The following is a 27222-nucleotide window of genomic DNA, read 5'->3' as shown; positions in this document are numbered from 1 at the left end:
AGGAGCAGAGGGAGAAGGACAAGCACACTCTATGCTGAGCATGGAACCCAAAGTAGGGCTGGACTATTATTGGCTGAGAAACTGGGAAAAGTTAGGGATGATATTTAAGAGAGGAAGACCACCACACTAACGCAGATTTTAGACACTCTGCCATAAAAGTCTTCCTCTGATGTAGCATTGAATCTGGAATTGCCAAAAGTCCATTAGTTCGTGGATTGGTGTAAAAATGACCAAAGCAGTATTTATTTTTAAAGGATTTTTGAAACCTAGTTAAGAAAAGACATATTTGAGTCTTATTTAGGTAAGGGCAGCAGGAAAAGGACATTGGGAGTATCATTGACAGTTTCTACATGTACCCTACATGTAGGAAACAAAATTACAACTGCTCTTTTTGACTGAGGAACCATGTGGAGCAATCATCAAAAAGTGGGGATGAAGTTCCAGAAAACAAAGAACTGACTGGCATTTACTTCTCTTGGGGAACTTTATTTCACTATTTGATGATCATTCCACATAGCTTCCTTGGTCAAAAAGCTAACAACCTACAATGGTCCCTGGTATAAAACTCTGCACAAAAAGTGGCACAAAGTATTAATATTAGGACTTAGCATTTCTTCCCTCATTTCATCAGGTTAATTTCATACAGCTGACCCTTGAACAACACGGGTTTGAAATATATGGGTCCAATTATATGTGGATTTTTTATAGTATAGTACTGCAAAAATGTTTTCCTTATGATTTTCTTTTTTTTCTTTAAAGTTTGTTTATTTATTTTTAAGTAACCTCTATACCCAGTGTGGGGTCAAGCTCATGACCCCTAGATAAGTTGAATGCTCTTCCAACTGAGCTAGCCAGGTGCCCCCTTCTTAATAACATTGTCCTTTCTCTAGCTTACACTATTATAAGAGTATATAATACTCTTATATAGTACACGTAACAAAGAAATCTATGTTAACCAACTGTTTATGTTATTGATAAGGGCAACAGTAAGCTATCAGTGATTAAGTTTTTGGGAAGTCAAAAGGTATATGTGGATTTTCAACTGTGTGGAATGTCAACACCTATAATCTCTGCATTCTTCAGGGGTCAGCTGTATTTTCAGAAGAAGTCTCAAAAGTAGAATGGAAAATAAGAACTGACTAAATTATGATCATCACTTCTATTTTACAGATGAGGAAATTAAAATATCAAAAAAATTCTGTATCTGAGAATTGGTATTAAAAACCATATTTAGAACATGTAAGCCCCTGGCTTCAGAGTGTAAGCTCAGACTGTTACACTGAACTAATGTACAAGTAAAGGTTTAATGAAAATATTTGTGGGGGGAGGCTATCTTTTTAAATCAACCTTAGTAAGTTGTTTTGGAAGAATGAATAACACTATTAGTAAAAGGCTATTCAGGTCCTAGAATATATAAAAACATTTGATAAATTGTTAACAAAATATGTGTGTGATAAAGACCACAAAGTATACTTCTGTCATTCTAATCAAAGAGTGAAGATGTTGGAAAAGCTAAGGAAACACCTTTCAAAAAAAGTTTGAAAAAGAAATCACAGCAAAGTAACATTGTAGAATCTGATTCTCATTACTCTATTTTATCCAAAAAAGTTAAGTGGGAGGGGGAGCACAGTAAATAAGTATTAAAGATCCTCTTAATGGCTATATTTTCCATATTCTCAAGTTCTTATAAAGAGAACAATATAATTTTTAATTACATACATCTCAATAATCTTCAGTAATGCAAAAAAGGGAAAAGTAGAATTGAGAAATATATTTACCAGATAATCAAAATATCAAAACTATAGTTACCAACAACAAATATTTAAGTGTGACTTACTGAAAAAAATTAATCATAAATTAGTTGACAAATGGACACAAACTAGAACAATTAGTTTAGAAGAAAATATTCAAAGATAGTACACAACCCCACAGGGAAGCAAACTATTAATAGAAGGTAGAGTGAACAAATTTAATGTAAAAATAAAGATTACTTGTGTTGGAAACTTGCTCCTAATGAAAGAGATTACAGGTGTTCGATTTTGAGTATGAATAAGGCAGTTACAATTCTACGAATGTCAAAAAAGAGACTCAATGAAAATAGTCTGAAGTAGAATTATACCATAATTAAAAGCAAGTAACTTGATTAAAGCTTCATGTAGACATGTGTTTTGCTTATAAGTAATGTATACTAAATATTAAAGAAATGCATTGGTATAATTTCCCAGATAAAATATGGAATTGGGGCTATCAAAACTAATTAATGGTGTCCAAATATTACATACTGCAAGGCAATAATAATTATTATTTTTTTTAATTTATTTTTTTATTGGTGTTCAATTTACTAACATACAGAATAACACCCAGTGCCCGTCACCCATTCACTCCCACCCCCCGCCCTCCTCCCCTTCTACCACCCCTAGTTCGTTTCCCAGAGTTAGCAGTCTTTACGTTCTGTCTCCCTTTCTGATATTTCCCACACATTTCTTCTCCCTTCCCTTATTTTCCCTTTCACTATTATTTATATTCCCCAAATGAATGAGAACATATAATGTTTGTCCTTCTCCGACTGACTTACTTCACTCAGCATAATACCCTCCAGTTCCATCCACGTTGAAGCAAATGGTGGGTATTTGTCATTTCTAATAGCTGAGTAATATTCCATCTTCTTCTTGGTCAATATTTAATAGTTTGCTGAAAGAAAGAATGCTACTGACTACTGCTTCAAGGAGTTCTTCAAATAGAACTTACACTGCCCCATCCCAATATTACTTTCTTGGACACACATATGGCCAAGGATACCCATTTTTTTAATGGCTGATAAAGGTTAGAGATTTATCATGTTACATGGAATAGAGAAAACTAACTACACATCAGTACCTTACAAATCTGTGACACTGTTTTCAAATTGGTTTGATTTAGAGGTCTCTAAAATTTTAGTAGATTTGCTGCTGAAGCGAGCACGAGGTCTCTAAAATTTTGGTCCTGTATGCCCCCTTATGCATTTTTAAGTTGCTATCTAAAGTTTTTTTTTTTTTTTAAGATTTTATGTATTTATTAATGACAGACACACAGAGAGAGGCAGAGACATAGGCAGGGGGAGAAGCAAGCTCCTCGCAGAGAGCCTGATGCGAGACTCAATCCCGGATGCTGGGATCACACCCTGACCCAAAGGCAGATGCTTAACTGCTGAGCCATTCAGGCGTCCCATTATCTAAAGGTTTTTTTTTTTATCATAAGTTACATGGTTATAAAGGATGGAATTTCCAGTGTATTATACTTGACATCATAAATAGAACAATTAGTTATGTTTTTAGATGTATCCCAAATATATCCCACATCATTTATTAAAAAAAAAGTACAAATGTACTCTTTAACAATCTGGAGTTTTTACACTATTCCTTCTCTTTCTTTAAACTTCTATACTTAACCACTGTTTCCTTATTTTTATCTTAGCAATATCTTATGCTTAAAACTTGTACTGAAATACGTATATTTAAAATTAAAAAACACTAATTACAAATCTGATACCTTGTTAGAGATTAAATTACGATTTTAAAGTCCCTTCAATGTGAGCTCATCTGATATTATATTAGTTAAGGACTGCTCATTTTAAGTCCACATTTTACTGGACACATCAGCAGCATTTGACAGAGATATTCGTAACTTGGACGGAGTCATTTTTTTTCACTTTCCTTTTGGCACATCTTTCTGATCTCCCTGCAGTCTTCCCCTTGCTCACTTGGTTCCAGCCACCCTGTCTTCCTTGCCCTTTCTCAAATATAAACAAGCGCCCTTCTACATCAGCCCTTTGTACTTGGTGTTCCCTCCATGTGGAATATCCTTCCAGATGACTGTGTGACTTCATCACTCTGTACATTCAGGTCTCTTCCTAAATGCCAACATCAGTTCATCACCGAGGCCTCTTCCATGCACTTTATCTAAAATATAGCACACCTGCTCTTCACTCTGATCCCCAAGGCATTTAACATCCTCAAATATCACACATTTGTTTATTGTCAGCCTTATGCTTCACTAATATGTAGGGTCCCTAAGAAAACCCTAGGAAAACAGGGACTTGATGTATATAGTTCTGTCTCTCCAAGGTCTAGAGCAGTACCTGATACATAATAAGGACTGACTAAATGTTTGCTGAATAAAGAACAAAATAAGAATGGGTAATTACTAAATTTGTTTTCAAAATTTTGAACAGTCAAATGATATTTTTTTTTAAGATTTTATTTATTTATGCATGAGAGACACACACACACACACACACACACACACAGAGGCAGAGACACAGGCAGAGGGAGAAGCAGGCTCCATGCAGGGAGCCCAACATGGGACTTGATCCTGGGTCTCTAGGATCATGCCTTGGGCCGAAGACGGCGCTAAACTGCTGAGCCACTGGGGCTGCCCCCGCTGAGCCACCGGGGCTGCCCTCAAATGGTATTTTTGCCTTCACAAAAATAATATGTACAAGGGATTTATTTATTTATTTATTTATTTATTTATTTATTTATTTATTTATTAAGAGAGAGCGAGTGAGATAGAGAAGAAGGCAAGAGGAGGGGGGCAGAGGGAGAAGGAGAGAGAGAATCTTAAGCAGACTCCCTGCCTAGCATGGAGCCTGATGCAGGGCTTGATCTTATGACCATGAGATCATGATCTGAACTGAAATCAAGAATCAGATGCTTAACTGACTAAGCCACCCAGGTATCTCTATGTACAAGAGATTTAAAATGAGTAAAAGAAACTGCAAGTTATTTTATAAAGTGCTCAGTACACTAGTTATGGTATTCTTTAAATTTTCGTCATCAATTAATAAAATAGCATGTGAAAAAGATGTTTGCATCCATAAATAATGTATAACACAGTGCCTTTATCTTTACAGTACATAGATATAATCAAGATGAATGGGGGAGTAAAAGAACTAGTAACAATAATTTATGAAATTACTTGAAAATTATACACATTTTGAAATTTATAACAAAACGATAATATGAAAAACTCTGTCCAGCTTCTTCATTTCTATCACTGAAAATTGTTTTGAGAACCGTTCATTTTCTCAGCTTTGTCAGATTTAATGCAGCGAGAGCTCCCAGCTGCTTTCTAGCAGTGCCCATTTTGTACTTCTGAAACTAGAAGAATTAGGTAATGGCATGTTGAAATCTCTGAAAGGCAGTATTCTGGATTGCTCCATCAGTCTAGATAATATTCCAAATCCTGAAACAGCCTGGAATCACAAGGAGCACCTAATGGGACCTAATGGAGACTTTTGGTGGTTTCTGAATGCATAAGATCTGTTTGCTCAAGTACTTTTTAATAACCAGTCCTCTGGTCATTCTTCTCTGTGCATTGCCACATTAGCTACATATGCTTTTAAAAAATTACTCTTTAAATCCAAGCCACACCATGGAGATACAAAATTATCTCTCAAAAAGAATTATGCCCTTGTCTACAGATACCTTCTTCTCTAAGTGGAGAAGTGGCCCTGTACCAGTTACTATGGTGGCGAAATAAATTATCCTAAAACAACCATTTATTATGCTCATGAACTCTGTGTATTAGTGATCTGAATATGGTACAACTCTAACAGCTTGCCTTTGCTCCATAATATTTGGGATCTCAGCTAGAAGACCTGAAAGTTAGAAGCTAGAATCATCTGAGGGCTCACATCTGGTGGTTGATGCCGGCTGGAGGTTGGAAGTTTCAGCTCCTTTGCATGTGGGTTTTCCATGTGGTTCCTCCAAATAGGCTAGCCTGAATTTTGTCACAGCACAATGGTTAGATTATGCCAAAGGAGAAAAATGGGTAGGTGGAAGCCTTATTGCCTTGTTTGATCTAGCCTCAAAATCACTCAGTGTCACATCCATCAGATCCAATTTGTTGAGGCAGGTACAAAGTTCAACCCCAGGTTCAAGATGAAGAGAAACAGACTCTGCTTATTGACCATATAGCAAGAGAATGTTGGACTGGGAACATGGCTATGGTCATTTTTGAAAACTACAACCTGCCACAGGTCCTAATTAGGTACTATTGCTTAGCGTTGTCAATTTCCCGAGGGTGTTAATCTTATCTCCAGTTCAGATAACTGTTGAAGCAAGTCAATATTCACCTAAATTACAAGAGGCAATATGAGTCTCTGAATTGCAGTCAGAAAAAAGAACTTCAATCTTTCTGGTACTCTAAAGGCAGGGAAATGCACAGTTGAAAATGAAGAATATATGGAAGATGAAGCAAATACAAATAAAGATAATATTTGAGAGGCAAATTATTTTCCACATCAGTCTTGTTTTCAATAAACCACTGGTGATTGGACTTGCTTTTTGTCTTAAAAAGACAGAACTTTAAGTTACATCACATGTTTCCCTGAGAAACATGCCCTTGCCTACACATATTATGCATGTGTCCCCACTGTCTTGGGGTGCTTTCTCAGCAAGGAGAAAACAAGGTGCACTCATTTTACCCTACTGACTTTACATAAATCCCATCCTTAATCTTGTGGCTTTATATTGTTCAGTGAGTTAAGCAGTGTGAAAATTCTCCTAAAGCCTCAGTGTAAATGTTTCTTTAATCCTATTAAAGCTACAAAACAGACCCATATGAATGAGCAAGAAACTGAGCTAAAGAACTCTCTGACCTTCATGCCACTGTCAATCTTGGCATTGACTTCATTGGTCAGCATTTCCTTCTACTGTGGAATGGTTCAAATGGAAAAGCAAAACTTTAGCCTATTCTTGTCTAGAACACCCAAGTCAAACCTGTATGCCCCTACAGTCAAAGCTCTGGAGAGGATTCTGAATATATTTTAAAAAGAAAAAAAAAAGGGTTGAAATATTAGACATGTAAAAAAGACACAAAACAACACAACTATCTATTTAAATTGGTTTTCTCTTCTTAAAGCTATGACACAATTGATATATTACATATTTAAATAAAAAGTATAAATCAGGAAGCAACATATTTCCCATTCTACCTCTGAGAGAAGACAATTAATCACTTTTGTCTTTTACTTGTTTATATATATTTTCCAAGACAACATATATATATAGAGAGATATAGCCAAATATATTTGAATATACAAGGTGATATTATTATTCAGGACATTTTATAGCCATATCAACAAATGTAGATATCAACAAAAGAATTAAATATTCTTTTAATGGTGTGCAGCATTCCACTGTAACATAATTCATTTAACCAGTCCTCTACTGATGGACATTTCAGTTGTTTCTAATTTTGAAACTATTCAAAACTTAAACTCCGTTGTGTGATTATGTGCCATGACTGTGACAAAATCACAACTTTGCAGTTGATGAGGATTTACTGTTCACCTTTCTTTTGGAGCTTCCAAGGCAGTTGACAGGGAAGAGAAAGTAAAGACGTGGATATATAAGATGACACTCTACTTCACAAAACAGAGAAGTCAGGCAGTTAAAATGCGTTGGTAGTAACATTCAGGACTTCGGTTGTTAATGAGGCTCTTGGGAAAATATAAACACTCCTCTTGAATTCAAATCTCAAGCCTGCCCACCACATTCTTGTTTTCAGCCTGAGCTTCTGGCACTTGAGCCTGCAATTGAGGCCTTGCATCAGATGCCAAACTAAACATTTGGGAACAAGAACTGTAATAACCTCCTTTTTTGTTTGTTTGTTTTAAGTCATTTAAAAACATACAACATAAAGTAAAACAAAGAAAAATTAGGTCGGGGAAATAACTCTACAAAATAGAAAACTTGATAGCTTTCAAAGCATTTTCTTGGATATTCATTCATACATTATTTGGACTACAGAAGTAACTGTCAGGGTATATTACTATGGCCTTTGGAGCAGAGAAGGAAGGGGAGATATGAATTTCTTCACAGACATTAGTGAAAAATACAAAAAAATAAAATTACCTGAATGTACTGGATGATGGTAGAACAGAGAGTCATTCAAATTCACCTTCTACATCTTCAGGTCTAGCTAAGTTTGCACAATTGACTAATGGGCATCCTAGTGAGACTTCAACTGACTATGTCTGCTGTTGTTAATCATGAACTTTTTCATGTAGTTAAACCCTGCTTTACTCTCTGTTTTAAGAAGAGGAAAATAATTGCCTGCCCCTGAAGGCTTTCATATTAAACATGTCAAAGCACATTACTGATGATGTAAAAAGAACTCTACATATTTAGCATAAAATATTTCAGTCAGAAGCCTATTCTCTACTTAAAATGACAGATTGTTCTCAAAGGCCTAACAGAATCTGTATACTTATTAAAAGAACATGCTAGCATCTCCCCAATTAGTATTTAGAGCGCTATGTAAAGACTATGACAGGAGAGTGGTTCCCTTTGGGAGAGTAGTAGTGATGGAAAAGAGCCATGGGAAGGGGTGGGCTGAGATGTTGGCAATATTCTGCTTGACCTCAGTGCTGGTTACACAGGTGTGCTTTCTTTGTGAAAATCCATGGAGTGGTGGTCTTCTAGTTTATGTTAAACTAAAATAAAAAGTTCTTATAAAAGGAAGCAGCTAGTAGGTACAACCTCATGTATTATAGCTAATTTCTCTTGCTGCTTAAAATATATTAATAAGTTATTAATAATCAGTGCAACAAAATTTAAAAAAAGACGTTTCTATACTGATGAATTAGCTGGTTTTACACTACTGTGACTCACTCTGTTATGTATTTTCTAAATACAGATGTTTTCTTAGTATTTGAGAGTGAGACAATCAAGGGTTAACTTACGGGCTTTACTTATTTTCATGCACCTCAGTATAATGAGTACTATGTCTGAAAGAAAATACACAATTTCCTCTAAATAGTGACAGTAAAAACTTATTAAGCGGTTACAATGTGCCATGTGTCAGACACTAAGCAGAGTAGTTTACATTCTGGCTACCATTTAATCTTAAAAAAGCCAGTTTCTTTACTGCTGAGAAACACCATTCGAAGGAGGCACATTTTGAATACTCAATAACATTAGCTATTATTTGCACAGAACTTCTCTTCCTTTATAGTTTGCATGTTCTTTCATTTATTTAAACATAGCTGAGGATCAGTGATATGTTAGGCATGTTGTGATCTTAAGAATCTTGTGCTATTTCTCTAGCACATCTACTTGGGGGATTATGGAGGACTTTAGCTTTGCTAATAAAGTTTTAAATTTCTTTTAATTTCATAGCATATCTGGGACTTGACAAAGAAAAGCACAGAATGATCAAGGAAAGGCAGTACAAGGAATTTCTACACATTTCAACATTTTAAAATCATTAGCTCCTTTGTAAATGAGATTTATTTCCCAACCAATAACTATTCTGTGGTATCTATGTTCTTCAGTATCATACAATTTGGTATTTACTGATTTGCCAATTACTCCATGTTTTCACAATAAATCCAATTAATTCATAAACTTTATGGGAATGGGGGACATGATTTATATAGGGGCTAGCAAACTTTTTGGTAGAGAGCCAGATAGTAAATAATCCAGGCTTTTCAGACCATATGGTCTCTGTCACAATTACTCAACTCTGTTCTTGTAGGATATAAGCAGCCATAGGTAATACATAAACAAATGGATGTAGCTGTGTTCTAATAAAACTTTATTAAAAAAAAACACGTCAGCAAGCTGGCTTAGTCCCATTAATTATGTTTGGTCAACCGCCGCTTTATCCCACAATACCTTTTATAGTGCCAGATACCTGGCCTCACTAAACGCATCTTGCTTGACAGAGTCAATGACATTGGAAAAGAAAATGCAGGAATTGGGAAGAGAAATGGCATTAATTTTGAATTCTCCAAGAGGACATATCCATATTCCCTGTACATCTAACTAGAATGCATCTCTTCCACTCTTAAATCAGACTTGAGAACTAGAGAAAATATTCTTTCTACTAATATAATGAGTTTTCCCGTATTATGAAAATAAAAATAAATTTGACAAAAATTTCAAATTGATTGAGGAGCATAAACTTGTTGCTTAGTGTGGTATCTTTTTCCTTGCAAGTAGAAAACACGTATTTGTAGAAAAGGTAGGAAAATCCACTGGAAAAAAGGACCTATTTGTAAAAGAATGCACCACAGAAACCCAGATATGGGTGGTCCAACTGGCAGAAGTGGTTGGCAGTGTGATTTAAAAAACAAGATTAACACAAGATGTTAAGTACTGAAATCCATCTAGTCACAAACATGTGTGTTTTTAATGACATTCAGAGCCATTCCGTAAAATGAAAGAATAGAAGTTAATTTATTTCATTGAAAACATTATGAAAAATCCTAGAATACCCTAGAACTAAGAACCTTTATTATTTTCTCATGGCTGAAAATCATGTTCATCTGCCAGTGACAAGTAACATTCATGGTTATGGTGGAGACAGAAGCCTGACAGCATCATGACAGCAAGAGACTACATCAACACATTTTTTTCAACATAAAGTTGACATATGAGATGCAGACACAGTGCAGGGGGTCTTTTATAAAAACAAAGAAACAAAGTAAGTACAGCTTTTCCTCAGACTCTACCGGACAGAATAACTATTTCAGTAAGAGGAATCACCCCAGGCTCAGACCTTGCTGTGACCTCCACTCTCATTTATTCAGCAGATATTTATTGAAGGACTATAAAATATCAAGGCACTGGTGTCTGCATTGGGACACATGCCTTTTTTTTTTTTTTCTTTTTAAGCATGCTATTCTTCTTGGAGAGAAATAGAAAACATAATCTAAAACAGTAAATAAAATAATTTCAGCAACTGATTAAGTGCTAGGGGAAGAAAAGGCATTGGTGGTAGAGCATGGCCGGCAGAGAGAAAAACATGGAGTGATTAGATAGCCAGGGATGGACTTTCTGAAGAGGTAACATTTGGTAAACCTTTGGAAGATTTCAAGCATGGTAATGTGATGATCAGATTTATGCTTTGAGAAGATAGATCACTGGCTGCTGTATGAAAAATGCATTGCAGCAGGGTTAGGTGGCACAAAAGTAGAAACAAGTAGTTCTGGTAAAGATGCTGGTGGCTTGGTCTTATGACACAGTAGTGGATATGGCAATTGACTTAATATTTTGGACATATATCTGACTCTCTGAAAGATGATGCTGGCTTGGTCTAGAGATGAATCACTGGGAAGATGATGATTAATTGATGAATTCAGTATCATTCCAGAGTGTACTATTATTCAGTTTTGTTGGAACACTATGCAAGTTGTGGAAAGAGGACTTAAGGATTTTGATTTGAGTGACCGGTACCTTTTACTGAGATAATAAAGACTTTTGAAGGAGAACATCTGGCAGAGAATGGGTGGTAGAAATCAAGAAACCTACTTTAGACATACTAAGTCTTTATCCCCTGCCCATGCCCTCAAATTGAAGAGAAGGCTAGATATTGTGTTCTTCTAGGGAAAAATTATTCTCATATTAGCCAAAGGATTAAGCACATAATAGAGGTCCCATAATTACGTGATAAATTAACTTAGTAAACAAGTCATTATCCAACTATTTTTAGAAGTATAATTATGTGAAAAGAATTAGCAAGTTGGATAGGGAACATGAAAGGCTTTCAGGGAAACTATTTCTTATTTTCATTTCTTATCTAAAAACCAGTTTCTCCATACTTTTCAATTTCAACATTCAATTCTTGATGACAATCTTCCTTTCAATACTGGTACCTCTCCCTGCTGTTATAACTCTACTCTCAGAAGAGTACAGGAATAAGTACTGATACACTGCTGGAGTTTTCAAACTATTAGCAGTCTAGAAATATGAGAAGAGTTCTTGAGTCAATACACACAGATTTTTTACATCTAAGTGAAAATAATACTCCTTCACCAATAGTTTGGGCTAGAAGTAGCCTTGAAACATGAAAATATTATATTCATATTATGTGAAATAGAACTTCTGTAATTTTGTGCTTCAGAGTCTTCTGTTTTTCCCCTTCTTATTCCCATTATTATCAGCCTTGAAGAGTCATCCAAATATTTTCACTTGGATAGTATCTAGCTAGCTATCATACATATCTTTTTATACAGATAAAAAGCATGCATATTTAAATAACATGCATATTTATACCATGATTATCTATATATATTAATGTTTAAAAAATAACAATAAAATAATTATATTAAAAAAACTCTAAGTCATTCACATCATTAACCAGAACTAAGCTCTATTAAACTGTGATTTAAAACTTCTATCTAGAGAAGAGCAGTCCCTTGCTCCTTAAAAACAATAAATAGCCTTCTACTTTCCTTGCAGGATGACACATATACCCTCACCACTCATTTACACATTTACATCCCACCACTAGGATTTATACCTCCCTTTTCAAGACCTGGCCCCCAGACCAATGCCATGGATCAAGTTACGTCAAAACTCAACCTGGGAAGTGCTGTCCCTGCTAAGGGAAGAAAGGGACTATACCTCAAAGGAACGGTAGGACTTAGTTGACATGTACCATCAGGAAGCAGGAGACTATATATGAGAAAGTGCTGGATCAAGAGGAGATAGAATATGAGTTTGGATAATGGAGATTATTGATATGGGAGCATTCTCTCACAAGATTTAATACCCTAGCTAGACTATATGAAATGCAGCTAAGACACTGCTATGATGGCTCTTGGAAGCATAATGGAAAGCAATGGTCCACATATCATGAAGTAGAAATACCGTAATTGCTATGGCAGATAGTCCAGGTGCTGTCACAGACTACACAGCCCAGAAGCTGCAAGCCTAAGAGAATGATGGAATAGTCTATGGAAGATACAGCTAGGACTCAACCTTGGAGATGATATCCTGTAATTCATTCTCTAGGACACAGAACACACTCTAAGTCAACAACCATTATAAGGACCTGTGTTTCTAAGAAGTAGAATTCATAGGTCCAGGAGCTAAGAGGTAGCAGAGTGGCTGTATTTATCATCATTCTTTTTTTGTTATTTAAGATATACTCATTTATTTGAGCGAGAGAAAGTGAGCACGAATGGGAGGAACAGAAGAAGGAGAGGGAGAAAGAGAATCTTAAGCAGATTCCACGCTGAGTCCAGAGCCTGACATGGGGCTCAATCTCACACTCCTGAGATCATGACCTGAATGGAAACTGAGAGTTGGATGTTTAACTGACTGTGGCAAACAGGCGCCCCATCATCACTCTTAATAATTGACATGGAGAATCTGTGTTTCCCACTCCTGCAAACCCTAGGCTTTAGAGGTCCTGATTCCTAGAACAGTGATGATGTTCCACCAAAGGACATAAAATAAGTCTCACTAAACTTTAAGCTCTTACTGCTACCTGGTCACTTTGGGCTCCTCATGCCAAGAACTGTAGGCAGGAAAGAGGTTAGAGGTAACTGATCCTGATCAAAAAAGAGGAGATAGGAAATTGCACAATGGGGAGTGTAAAACTATGTTTGACATCCAGGTGACCCAGTAGGGCATCTCTTAGAACTCCTTTGCCTAATCTTTATGTAAACAGACAAGTTCAACAGCTGTGGCCTAAGAAACACATGGCAACAGCATCTTAGAGGTTTTATGGATGGGAGTCAGGTTTATTTCATCAGCAAGCCCCTAAAACAGTAGAGTTCAGCCAAGAGTAAGAGAGATCTAGAACAAAGAGTAGAGGAGGGAGATGAAAATTAGTTGTGGCCCTGAGACAGGCTAGAGCAGGGATTACAGCTCATCACACCAACTTTCCTTTAATAGGTTTCCCCACAAAGGAAGACCAAAAAACCAAACAGAATCCTCAAGAAACTGTTACAAGAACTTATTAAGTAATGGAAATGGAGTTGATTGGTACAAAAGATGAACTCTAGTGTACCACCCAGTACCTGCTTTTAGGACTAATGTACCGATTCCCCTAGTTGCTGAGATTGTTGGTGACTGGCAGGGCTCAGGTGAGTCCCTCTCAGGGAATTGTTTCCTTGGCCAAAGTCATGTCCTCTCCCTGAGAGACTCCTACATTCAGTGACTGGTCATTGTAAGACTATAGGAGTATAAAGATCCAGACCCCTTGCCTCAAGGACTCTACAGAATTAGCTAAAGCCCTCATGCAACTGTATTGCAACTCCTCCCTTGCCCAATCCTATTTCCTTCTCCCTGCAGATACTGATCCTAAGGGCACTCCCTGATAAATTTCCAGCACAGAAATCTCAATCTCACAGTTTCTTTTGGGTGGCATCCGACTTCAGACAAATGGATAAGGCTGTACTAGTATCAGCTGATTGTCAGATCTGGATACAGTATAAAGAGATGAACTTCAAGAGCTCCAAGAGGCCAGGAAAACATTTTGTTTAGTGATAATAAGCACTTTCTGTCTCCTAAAAATGAATTCAGAAAAGTGGTGGGAGGGTAGGAAGACAACTGAAAAACATTCAAAATAGTTTTTAAGTCCCTTGGAAAAATATCTTTATAACTTAGGAAACTTATTTTAGTAAACAGAAGAATGTCATTGAGAAAACTGGTAGTGATTTTGGAGTCAGTTGTTTGGCTATCACTACTAGAGGGTGAGTGCTACTGGCATCTATTAGGTAGAGGCCGGGCATGATTTTGAACATCCAACAAGGACTGTACTGTCTCCAAAAACAAAGAATTACCTGGCCCAAAGGGTCAACACAGCCAACATTGAGAAACAAAGTATATTACATTCATCAGATCATTACATTCTTGGGATTATGGGATTAATTAGTATTTCTTCACTACAGATGGGGAAACTGAACTCAGTAAAGGAAGTTGATCCAAAAGATCCAAAGGAATGCTACCAGCAAAAATCAGTGTAGTAGTTCATTCTATTTCATGCAAATTTTTTTCTGATCCAGATGGCAGTCACTACCTAAACTTTTTATCTCCATTAATCTCTTTCCTACAAACCAAGAGATAGCATGCTTATTTATAAAGCTTGATGTGCAGGCTTACATCGGTCATTCACTGATAAATTCATCATATTCAGAAACTAAACCCTGAATTTGCATCAGAAAAAAAACCATTTCAAATTTACACATTCTGAATTTACATAACATTTATTCCCAAAGCTTTATTCAAATAAAGAATTTGTACATTGCATAGTACTACTAGTACTATATATATTTATATATATACTATCTATATTTACACATAGTATTAAAAAAATCTTTTTTTTAACCCGTAAGAGGCTCAGGAAATACTATCACCAATGATAATACATAGATCTGTCAAGAGGGAACATGGAGTCTGTTAAAATTGTTCTCTGTCTCAATTCTGCCATTTTCTAATGGTTTGACTTTGGACAAGTTACTTAGCCTTCCTCATAGCTTAAATTTTCTTACCTGTAAAGTAATAACTTACTATGAGGCTTGATTTAAGGATTAAATAGGATAATGCATATGAAACACAGTGACTGATAAACCATGCACACTGAATAAAATGGTAGTTGTCTTGAACATTTGTTGCTTTTTGGCGTCCAGCACCTATTTCTCCTTCTTCATGGCAACTTGAACTCCACTGGGGAATTAATTCTTACCCCTTGCATTTAGTATGGTGGATTGTAATTAGGTATCTTGCCCTCCTCTAGTCAAAGGGCAGGTATGTAACGCAAACCAACCCAATCAGATGCTCCCTCTCTGAAATTTATATACTGAGTGGAGAAACAACACAGAAAATGGTTAGTTCTGTCCACTCCTAGTAATGATACCCTGGCCTATTTATTTTTTCATTATAACAACATTGTTAACATGGATGCCTCTGAATTTCCAAAGGTGATTTACTTCTCTTGCCCATGTCCATGTCTGATATACAGCCTCCCATCAATTCTGCAAGCCTCTGATAATTTCAACAAAATCCCTTTTCCTAAAATTACCCTGATCCAGTTCTATTGCTTTGTAACCCACTGTATATACATACAGTAAGTAGCTATGTCTTACATCTGCATAAATTCTCTAATCTAATTAATGTTTAAAGTAAATGCAAGTAAGATTTAGTGACTTCTCTCTGCATTCAGAAGTCTGTTTTATCATTAATTTGCCTTTTAGTTTTAGCCCTAATACATATCCGCACACAGTGAAGTCTACATAGGAACTGAAGACTGTTTACCCAAAAGAAAATTCTGTGGAGCAAAGGTGCTGTTGAAGCAGTCATCTCTGTTTGCTCTCTGTTGGAGCACTTCTTGGTAGGGCTTCAAGAAATACAAGGAAGTGAAAAGAAACTGAATGTCTGATTGATGTCTGATTGCCTGAGTCCACAATTCTATAGGCTTACCTGAGATCTTAAATAAGCATCTTTTCAGATACAGAGGCTTTCATTATTTTTGGCTTTCCTTCTGTGTCTTGGATGTGGTTGCTCTTTGGGTATAGCTATGGGTCAGACTCTGTGTGGTAAATCTGAATCTGCAATTACTGGCATCAGGGTCAGAGGAGAGAAGTGTAGCACAGTGAAAGTGCATGTTTCTTAAACAAGGAAAGAAATGAATAATCACTTTGGTTTTTGCTTTACAGATGCTTTGATCCATTTCATTTTTCACTGGGGGAAGATAGAATGGCAATCTCTGAGTTACTTCAGCATTTACTTTCCAGAATAACTCTTTCAAGGCCATGGAATATCATGCCTCTATCATCTAGGCTGCAATATGAACAAGCCACTACGATGGCATTTCAGTGCAGGGTACAAAAATATGTTCTTTCTCATCACTTGTATACAAAACCCAGTGCTCTGCTAGTTTTGCCACATTTTAGAATAAATGATTCTAAAGGCAAACAGTAGCAATTTTTTGAGCAAGAAAATTTGGAAAAACTAAACGCATTTTTTTTTTCCTAAACGCATATTTAAGAAAGTCAAAAACTCCCTGGGTCTTTTTTTTTTTTTTTTTTTAACTCCCTGGGTCTTGAATAATTATGTCCAACTCCAGATTTTTGTGAAAAAATAGAAGGAAAGAAGAAGTCCATTAGCAGATACTAAAATGGGTAACAGTTCCTACTTCAGTACTAGTAAAGCAGCTTTTACCAATTATAATACGTACAGTTTAGGTTGTTCTATAGCACCATTATCAATCTGGCATTCTGTAGCAAGTTTCCAAAAACTATAATGGCAGATTAATTTATAGCTATAGAAAAGCTGCTCTTCTAAACTTCACTTAAGTACATTATCTGCCAGACAGGCCAGTTCTTCTTGATCTACATACTATAAATGAAATATATGCCTAAGAATCCTTTAAAGTGATATAAGCATTTCCATGCATAGTTTAATAATCAGTTCAAAACTTTCCTAAAAAGAAATTAATAGAAGGCATGGAACTATTTAGTGATTATAGAATATGTTCATTTTCCTAGGAAATACTTTAACATCTGGTGGTAAAGAAGCAACTGATTCAGTGGTCTTTGATTATTCTTTCTTCTTAGGTGTATGCTCTCTTTTCTCAACCTACTAGTGAGTAATTCTACATTTTATGAAGTCTACGGACCTTGATTGTAAGGGATTTATTTGTATTATGGATTGTCCTGAACACATAACAGAGTTCATCAATTAAAGATTCCTAAAGTGGCAGTTTCAATATCATGTCTTATGGCAGTATCTTTAATCTTAATAAACATTCAAATGCCATCAATTACTTCAGTAATTTAAACCATAACCTAATTTCACAATTTATAGCCTAGTTTAACACATACTATGAGATTTAGAATGTGTTCATTTCAACCATGAACAGAGGGAGTGTCTTTGTTTTTCTTTTCCTTCCTTTCTTTTTCTTTTCTTTTTCTTTCTTTCTTGTCTTTCGTTTGCTTTCTTATCTTTTTCTGATGTCTTTTTTTGCTTCTTGTGTTTGGATGTTCTTTTCCTCTTTCTTGTGTATTTCTTTCGTCGTTCTTTATCTTATTTCTTCTTCTTTTTCTTTCTTTATTCTTTTTCTTATTTCTTCTTTCTTCTTCTTTATTTCTTCTCTTCTTTCTTTCTTTCTTTCTTTCTTTCTTTCTTTCTTTCTCTTTTCTTCTTTCTTCTTTTTCTTTATTTTTATTTATTTATTCTTGAGAGACAGAGACAGACCAAAGCAGTCTCTATGCAGGGAGCCTGACATGGGACTCGATCCTGGGCTGAAGGTGGTGCTAAACTGCTGAGCCACACAGGCTGCCCGAGGGAGTGTTTTTCAATGTGAAGCTGTGCCTATATATTTATTCATTCACTTCCTACGGGGAGCAGAAGAGTGAGGTATCTCAGTGATTCCCACTCTTCCTTACATAAAACTCTACTAGCTCCTTCTCACCAGAGGCCAGATGAATGCTATCTACTTATTAAATTACAAGATTCACCCAGATATAAGATATAGCCAGCTACTCTATATAGGTAGGGTTTTTTGGTTATAAGCAATAGAACTGGATTAGGCTAACTATAGGAAAAGAGATTTTGTTGAAAGGGTATCAGAGGCTTGTTTAACTGATGGGAGGCTGTACACCAAATATGGAAATGGACAAGTGAAGCTTTTCCTCCTTGTGTAAAACTGACATTTTTCAGTTCAAACACATTATGCTAACACACTCACTGCCTTACATATTTTATACTATTGAGAGTTTTCTTTATCCTTAGTTTGATTAAATCAAACTTTATTATAGCTAAAGAAAAGTATGAGATAGTATCACACTTTTTTCAATTTTTTTAAAATTAAAATTTAATTTGCCAACAAATAGTATAACACCCAGTGCTCATCCCATCAAGTGCCCTCCTTAGTGCCCATCACCTCCTTAGTGCCCATTACACCCAATGATGACTGCCCATCATTCCATCTCTCCATCCACCTCTCCTTCCACTACCCTTTGTTTCCTAGAGTTAGGAGTCTCTCCTGGTTTGTCTTCCTCTCTAATTTTTCTTCACTCACTTTCCCTCCTTTCCCTTATAGTCTCTTTCATACTTTTAAAAATACGATTTCACTGAAATATTGCTGGGTGCCAATCCTTTATAGAGGATGGTCCTCCATCATAATGCTGCTGAGAAATTACATTCAGTTCAAGTGACTAATTCTTCTGAATATATCATCTCTGTGGTGTAAACTTGTTGGAAGACAGGCAATATTGTTATAACAGCTTATCTGGGATAACAATTTAAGGTCTTTAAAAATAATGGGGGATAGCTTGCAGGAGTCTATACTCGACTTATGGACTACTGAATATTTAAAAGTGTGGACTTATGGAATTCTGCCTTCATTTAAGAAGAATGGACAAAAGAATGTCATGTCTTACAGATAATTCACAGATGACAAAAAAGAAAATAATTAAAAATAATTCCCCAAAATAAGTAAGGCAATTTATATATTTAAAAACAGTTAAGTCAAAACAAATCACTCTAGGGGCCTCTAGTCTTTACCTGGTGTTCAAATAAGTGACATCCATTTCTGATTCTGAATTGTATGTTCATATTGTTGATGCCACTTGTGATTTGATGCTTGGCATTTTCCTCTATATTTTTACTTATGCAAATCCCAACCCTTCTTCTCAGTCAGAAGTGTGTTCAGCTGTGAGTACAGAAATCTGGCAAACAGTGGCTTGAAGAAGAATTTATTATTAGATGCACGATAGCTTCTGGGAGTAAGCAGTCCAGGAACCAGACTATTTTCCTAAAATAGCATATATATATATTTTTCTCTTTGGTCATAAGATGGCTGTTGCACCTTCTGGCATCAATTTGTGTTCTAGATAGGAAAGACAAAGAAAGAGAAGCAAAACACATTTGCCAGAGGAGTCTGTCCACTTTTACCAGAAAAAGAGCTTTCTCAGAAGCCTCTCTCAATCGTCTCTCTTTGACACCTCAATGGCTAGAACTGGCTTATGTGGCCACCAAAGGCTGACAAGGAGTTTGAGGAATGCCTGTTTGTAACTGTGTATATTGCTACCTTTAAAAACCCCGGGATTCTATTAGTGGGGCAGAAGGAGAGACTTCATATTATGTAGGCAATTAGCACTGTTTGCCACAATTCTCAATGCTAGATGAAAAACTATGGGTTTTTACAGTCTGCCCTGTTTCTTCATGTTCCTTTCTCTAAATGCTCAGAGCAACGATAAGCTGAGTCACATATTACAACAGTCATATGCTGTTCTGTACAATGCACATACATATGTATGTGTGTGTATATATATATAGACTCACCATCCCATAATTCCTTAAAAATGAGTCAAATTTTATAATTCTTTTGTACTATATAAATATATTTGATTTATTGATGATTTTACTCATGAATTGATCTCAATCCTGCTCTTTAGAAAAGTAAATAATAGCTTATCATTGTTGCTCTAAAAGTGAGTTCATTCTTGACTACTCCCTAAGCAATCTGGCTGTTCTCTGAATTGTTTTAAGTCTTATTGGCTCTCTACTACATTCCCTAAGCTTATAGCTTTCCTAACAATATTACAACAATAAAACCAAACAAATGAGACAAACACCATCCTGCATTTTATCAAAGATCTTTACGGAGTGAGGTATATTTTAAAATAACTGTAATTTAGCACTGAAATAGCTGTGGTATAAATCAGTTATGACAACCATTTTGCATCTCTTTCCATCTTGACTTTCCCTCTCAAATGTGTTTTCCAGTTAGGAGAAATGAAACAGACTAAATGCAGAGTCTTCAAGAAACAGTGAAACTTTCTTAACAGGTAAAAAGTGCTCCCCCATCAGTACACTGTCCCTTTTGAAAATATCTTTATAGTTAACTTTTCTTAGACATAAATGTGGAGAAAACCAGTGGTCTAAAATGGAAGCTCTACAGCCCAAAGAAATGGTTACTTATTAATTTATGAACATATATTACATTTTTCTACTAATATGTTATACATGTTATAAAACATACTATTTAAAAAGTGAGACTAATGTAATTGAATGATGCTTCATTATATTTGAAAAATCTTGGGTTAGTACTTTGTGATACAGAAATTTGGCTCTAGATGTAGTTTATCACTGGGTTTTGATGGCTGTAAGAGCTGAAAAAGATATCTCAAAATAATATGTAGGTGAAATCTGAAACACAGCAGAGTTAGTTCCACTTATTCAATCATGAGGCTCATTCTTCAATTTCACCTGTAGGTCAAGTTTAGTGAAATTTTGAAAACATTGACTTGAGTGCTATGTGACACTAAAAATCTGTGAAGAAATTGCAGTGTTTTTACAGTTAGGTTTGGTGTTTTCAGGAGATGAGAGAAGAAACAGGAGGCCAGATGATGGAGAGCCCTATAGGCCACTGCAATGACTCCAGGTCCTCTGAGTGACACGAGATCATTTCAAGGTTTTATGTAAAGAAGTGATATAATCTGATTGAAGTCTGAAAAATGACTTTGCAGTGCAAGAGTAGAAGTAAAGATGCTAGTTAGGGGTTTTTGTAGAAGTCCAGGCAAAAGCTGATGGTGGCTTAGACACTTGTAGTAGTCAGAATCTGGGTATATTTTAAAGATAGATTTCCCTATACAATAGATATAGGGAGAGAGAATTAATTCTTAAAGTTTTAGCTTGGATATCAATACACTGGGAAGGGTTCTCTGATCCACTAGGACTTCATTAGGTCCCCATTGCTTCTATAGCACCCTGTCCCACTTCTCTCTTAGCATTCCTACATGTGTGGTAAGTTCTGTTTTTTTCCTATATCCTTATTAGATTATAATCCTTGGCACTGTTGGGATTATATCTACCTTATTTATAGTATATACTTTGTATATAAATGTTGAATAGGCATTTGTTAATGAGTGAATAGAATACATAAAATCATTACAACAGAACTCTCAAGAACTGTTGTCAATAAAAATAAGGAGCCTCGGTGTCCAACGAAAGATGAATGGATAAAGAAGATGTGGTTTATGTATACAATGGAATATTACTCAGCTATTAGAAATGACAAATACCCACCATTTGCTTCAACGTGGATGGAACTGGAGGGTATTATGCTGAGTGAAGTAAGTCAGTCGGAGAAGGACAAACATTATATGTTCTCATTCATTTGGGGAATATAAATAATAGTGAAAGGGAAAATAAGGGAAGGGAGAAGAAATGTGTGGGAAATATCAGAAAGGGAGACAGAACGTAAAGACTGCTAACTCTGGGAAACGAACTAGGGGTGGTAGAAGGGGAGGAGGGCGGGGGGTGGGAGTGAATGGGTGACGGGCACTGGGTGTTATTCTGTATGTTAGTAAATTGAACACCAATAAAAATAAATAAATAAATAAATAAATAAATAAATAAATAAATAAATAAAAATACTGGGAATTTTTTTTCTTGGTATAAGACTGTATTTTTCAAGAGTGCTACATCACCATTCTATAAAATAGTTCATAATCACTTTTATTTTATTAAGAACTATTGTAGTAAAATAATTGTGTGTGTATATATATGTGTGTATGTGTATATATATGCGTATATATATATATAATAAGATTTTATTTATTTGAGACAGAATGATTTGAGAAGAAGGGCAGAGGGGGAAGGGAAGGGGGGGAGAGAGAGACAAAGAGAGAGAGAGACAGAAAGAGAGAGAGAGAGAAAAGCAGACTCCCCTCTCAGCAGGGATCCTGACAGGAAGTTCAATCCCAGGACCCTGGGCCAAAGGCAGAGGCTTAACCAGCTGAGCCACCCAAGCACCCCAGTATTAGTACATTCTTAAGCAAATGGTAGTAGCCCTTAAAAGACTTTATCAAGGGCATCTAGTATTTTTCATAGCCTAATGCATGAAAAAAGTTTTAAGAACATGAAGTATATATGAGAATTGCTATGACCTGATTTTATTTTATGTGTCATCCTTGTGCAGAGGCCATGCTAAACTTCTCTGTATCATTCCAATTTTAGTATATATGCTGCCGAAAAAGTGAGAACTGACTGATTTTATTTAAAACACGAACCAGACTGTATCCTATTAGACACTAATAGGTTGAGTGTAAAAATAATACAATTACAGCTTCAGGAATGGGAGTTGGGAACATTCCTGTCTTGACTATTGATAATGCAGTTCAAATCTCTATAGAACAGATCTCCTGACAATCTTTTGTTAAGTTCTTCCTTAGTTTTGTAAATCGGAGTAAAAGTTCTTGAACTAGAGCTTTAAGCCTAAAGCAAATGAGTAGCACAGCTTTTCATGATCAAAATCTGATAACAGTATCCATTAATTAATTTAGCTAGCTCTTCACATACCCTTTGTGCTTGCTATGTATGAGCCTAAAGAAAGAACTAATACCTTATCACTAAAACTATTTTTGTTAGAAATCTTGAAGCAAAAAAGAGAAGTATCTAAAATGAGCAGAAGCCCCATGAAACACTGGGTGTCATATATTCTGTGTTAAAATTCCTCTGCATTATCTGCTTAGAAGTGAATTACAAGTATACTTAGCCAATGGTGTCTATCTCTTAAGTTTCTCAGGGTGGTTTTACCATGGTGAATTTACTGCATTGAGGGATTAGTGTAAGTACAGACCTCAGATTTGTCAAAATACTAAGCACAGATCTTTCTCTCAAAAGACTTGCAGTAACTCAAATTCACAATACAGTCTATAAACTTCCCTAATGTTTAAACAAATCACAATCAGAGAGCTGCCTAATAAGCAGAGGGTCAGAGCAAATGGAGTTAGATTACATAAATGTTTAATGGCATTTCTTCATTTATGAAACAAAATTTTCTTGAATATCTGCTATGTGCCAAGTTTATTCTGAGATACTGAGAACACAGTGGTGAACAAAACAGACAAGGTTCTTTCTCTTTTGGAGCTTATACTTTAGTGAGGGAGACAGGCAATTAGCATGGGTTTTTGGTCTATTTTTTTAATTGATGCATTCCTAGTACATAGAGTACTGCCTTGTACATACTAGGTGTCTGATGATATTTAATGAATGCATAAATAATGCAATACAAACAAAATAGTTTCAGAAAATGATATGGACTAAGAAGAAAATAAATGGGGTCACAATATGAAAAAGTAAGGTTAGTAGGAGAGAGGATAGCTTACCTAGATTAGTTTGTGTAGAGACTAAATTACTATTTGGCAACTGTTAACCCATTCTTTTCCCCCACTTCCATGGGAAGATTAGTTTTCTACTCCATTGATGTTGAATTTGACTGTGCAACATGCTTGGCCTCATGGTGGGTAGAATGTACTTCTCTGCCTTTTGACCTTGGGCTTGGCCATATAAGACTTGCTTTCAACCACAATCAGAGGTGACAGAATCAGAAACTTGCAGTATTCATGTGTTTGGGTTTTTCTGCTTGCACTTCTGCCTCTGACATAAGAAGAACATGAGTTGGATAGCCCATCATAGATACCCTATGAGTTTTGGAAATCTGTTCAAGTGGTTTAATTTCTTTTTTTTTTTAATATTTTATTTATTTATTCATGAGAAACACACAGAGAGAGAGGCAGAGACACAGGCAGAGGGAGAAGCAGGCTCCATGCAGGGAGCCCGACGTGGGACTCGATCCCGGGTCTGCAGGATCATGCCCTGGGCTGAAGGCAGGTGCTAAGCCGCTGAGCCACCCAGGCTGCCCAGTGGTTTAATTTCTTTCACTAAATTCAAAAGCTTTGATTCTTGAATATCTATGTTATTTTCATTAATCTGTTGACTACTAATGTCAGGGTCTTAAATATAAAAGAAATATGAGTAAGCAAGTTGCATTTTGGTGGAAGAGGTGAAAGGAAGGAAATTTTACTAACTATGAAAGTACACAATAAAAAAGGTAGATGTAAAAGTTCTTTTTTATTAACAGAATTTTTTAGTAATTTAACCACTAAAATCAACTAAGAGCAGAAGGAGAGCATGTTTGTTTAGTCCAGTGGCTAAGCTCCACCCCAGACAAGATATTTTCATTTTCAACACATGATACATAAGAAAAGGAAAATGTGAACCACAGGAATGGAATAAATATTGAGGACAAAAGCAAAGTGTTGAATATATTATAGTCACACTAAATCTTAAATGAATAAGCACTCTAAACTATAAAGGAAAAACTAAGCATCAAAGTTATTTTATATGCCAAATGTCCCCACAGATGAATAAAAAGCAGACATTAAAATTCTTGTAAAATGGCAAAGAAACTATGATTAATATGTTCCTGGTACAAGGTAATGATCATATTATACATGCAAAACATATGAAAATATGAAAAAAATTTGGTGACAAGAATAGTGTGATCATTTAATGAATCAATCCCAATGTACACTGAATGTTAGATATAGGATTTATCCTAAAATATTGTACTTCTATTCAAATGTTCAGAAAATTATCTACATTGGAAAACATTATCTGGAAAAGACTCAAGTGGATTGGAGGAATCTAACTTTGAAACTTACTAGCATAATAATGCTCTGACTGGCAGCCAGATTTTGAGCAGCCATAATCTTTGATAGCCCAGAATCTTAAAGAAAGATAGAAGTAAACAGGACCAGTGAAAATAGAGACAACAAAACCTATACACTTACTACGTAGTTAAGGATCAAAGACTCTTTTTTCAGACTTAGAACATGTGTAACTTAATTTGATAAAAAGTACTTTGCTATATAGTTTCTTAGGATTTCTTCAATTTTAATTTGGAGTTGAAAAAATAGCAGAGGTCAGATCTGAAAGCAAGAAAATGGAGAGGCTGTAGAAGAAAGAGATCCACCAATATGAGGATGATGTAAATACTGAGAACAAAGATGTTTTTGAGGACACCAGACACAACTGAAACTTAATCTAGGTGAATTCAGTAAAAAGACAAGTTAATCAAGTCCTTTTTATTTTAGGAATCTTTGTGGCTATCACTCTATGAAAATAAGTGCTATGACTAATGTATGTAAGATGTCCCTAAATTATGAAAGATAAAATTGTTGGTTACTCAAGAACAACCACTTACTTATTAAATCTTAAAAACAAATCTATATATACCTTCTAAAACTATCTATTTTTAGCATAAGAAAACCTTATCTATCCAAAATACTTCATATCCTCTGAACAGTATCACATCATTTGGGCTTAACTGTAAAAACGTCAGATTATTTGAGAAAGTCTGAAATTGTGGTGGCCAAGTGGCAAATTTTCTACAAGATGTCTGATGAACCTGGCGACTGCTAAAGTACTGTTTTAGTAAGAATGAAACCCATGTAGTTTGACTTCAAAGGATCAGATTTAGAATTAGCTATGAGACTAAAAGGCTGGAAAAATATTTCTACAGTAACTATAGCAACTTGGAAAAAATTCCCAAAATATGTAGTGGCCATTTGTAATGTTCCCTGATTTTTGATACCCTTCCTGTGTTTGATGAATTTCTAGCCTTATGAGGTATGACTCCCCTAGGTGAAACCCAGAAAACATAGTTATCTATTCTGCTCTACTCCGAAGGCTCTGCTAATCAGAGTCAAGTGGATGGACTTTGATTCAGCAAAATGAGAGGAAGGAAGCTCTGTGTAACATCCATTTTGCTCATAAAGATGAGATACATTCAACTCTTGGCTACTGAAATGGTTGTATTGGCAACGGGCTCTTCTAGTTCTTGATGAGAATGTCCCAGCAAAGGGGGATTTATCTCTAAGCAAGTTTTGTGGTATAGTTTAAGCATTGTTTCTAGAAGCTTAACCTTGATCCTGATTCTTCAGCTCTCAACAATTTGGTCAGATACTCAATTTCCTTTTAATAAGCTTTTTAACTCTTAACTAGCCAAGACAACTTCTGCTGCTTAAAAGAAAAGCTCTGGTTAATACTAAATTGCAACTAAGAAGTGGCTGAAGGCAATTTAGCCTCAGGAAAATCAGAAAGATCTATGGTTAGTTCTGGCTCTCTAAGGGCTGATGGCTCTAAAATCCCAGATGGTTTCTGAAAGAAAGAAAAAAAAAAGTAAAATCTGGCAGCCTGCAGTACCAAAGCAACACATTATTAACTATGGTCACTTGAAATGAAGTGACCAATGAAAGCAAGACTTCAGAAGATCCAGTGGCTACTAACATGGAACAACAATATAAAGAGTAATGAAGACAAATGATGTGCTTTTAATTCCACAGCACAGCTTATAAAGAGATAATGAGATGTTCGTAATTCCAAATTCTCGGTTCAAAGCAAAAATCACAGCCAAGAGCTATCCCTTAGTGTCCCAGGGAGGGAAAAGCCAGCATCAGTGAACAACACTGACTACCTTTTATAGACCAGGAGTGCTCATAGGTAACACTGCCTTCAATGTAGATAATGGGATGCTAAGGTGGCTGACATCAGGCAGAAACACTTATAATGCAAGAAGTAGGAGGAAAAGGTTATTGCATTTGCTAGGAGAGTTGAGTTGTAATCAGAATGCTCTGGTCTAAACTGACCA

At 35.8% G+C, this 27222-nt stretch overlaps 1 protein-coding gene and 1 non-coding gene across 9 annotated transcripts in view; both read right to left on the bottom strand.

Annotated features, from left to right (window-relative positions):
- Positions 1-27222, bottom strand: part of CCDC91 (coiled-coil domain containing 91) — a 332875-nt gene that overhangs the window by 15022 nt on the left and 290631 nt on the right. For 2 of the 8 annotated variants that reach the window (XR_005379978.1, XR_005379981.1), the window contains one exon: positions 19287-19611. The exons of 4 other annotated variants lie outside the window; for them this stretch is intronic. Coding sequence is in view for 1 of the 4 variants with exons in the window: in XM_038577156.1 (XP_038433084.1) it covers positions 7514-7573 (60 nt within the window). In the remaining 3 variants the exon portion in view is untranslated. Of the gene's footprint in view, positions 1-6873; positions 7574-19286; positions 19612-27222 lie in introns of those variants that run through there. 2 more of the 8 variants (XR_005379980.1, XM_038577156.1) reach the window with 2 other exon arrangements.
- On the bottom strand, positions 22661-22772 carry LOC119866479. Its single transcript, XR_005380228.1, has one exon. It is a non-coding gene; the product is annotated as a U6 spliceosomal RNA (small nuclear RNA).

The sequence above is a fragment of the Canis lupus genome, chromosome 27 (genome assembly GCF_011100685.1).
Source record: "Canis lupus familiaris isolate Mischka breed German Shepherd chromosome 27, alternate assembly UU_Cfam_GSD_1.0, whole genome shotgun sequence".
Classification (NCBI taxonomy): domain Eukaryota; kingdom Metazoa; phylum Chordata; class Mammalia; order Carnivora; family Canidae; genus Canis; species Canis lupus.
This window is presented reverse-complemented; position numbering and strand designations above follow the sequence as displayed.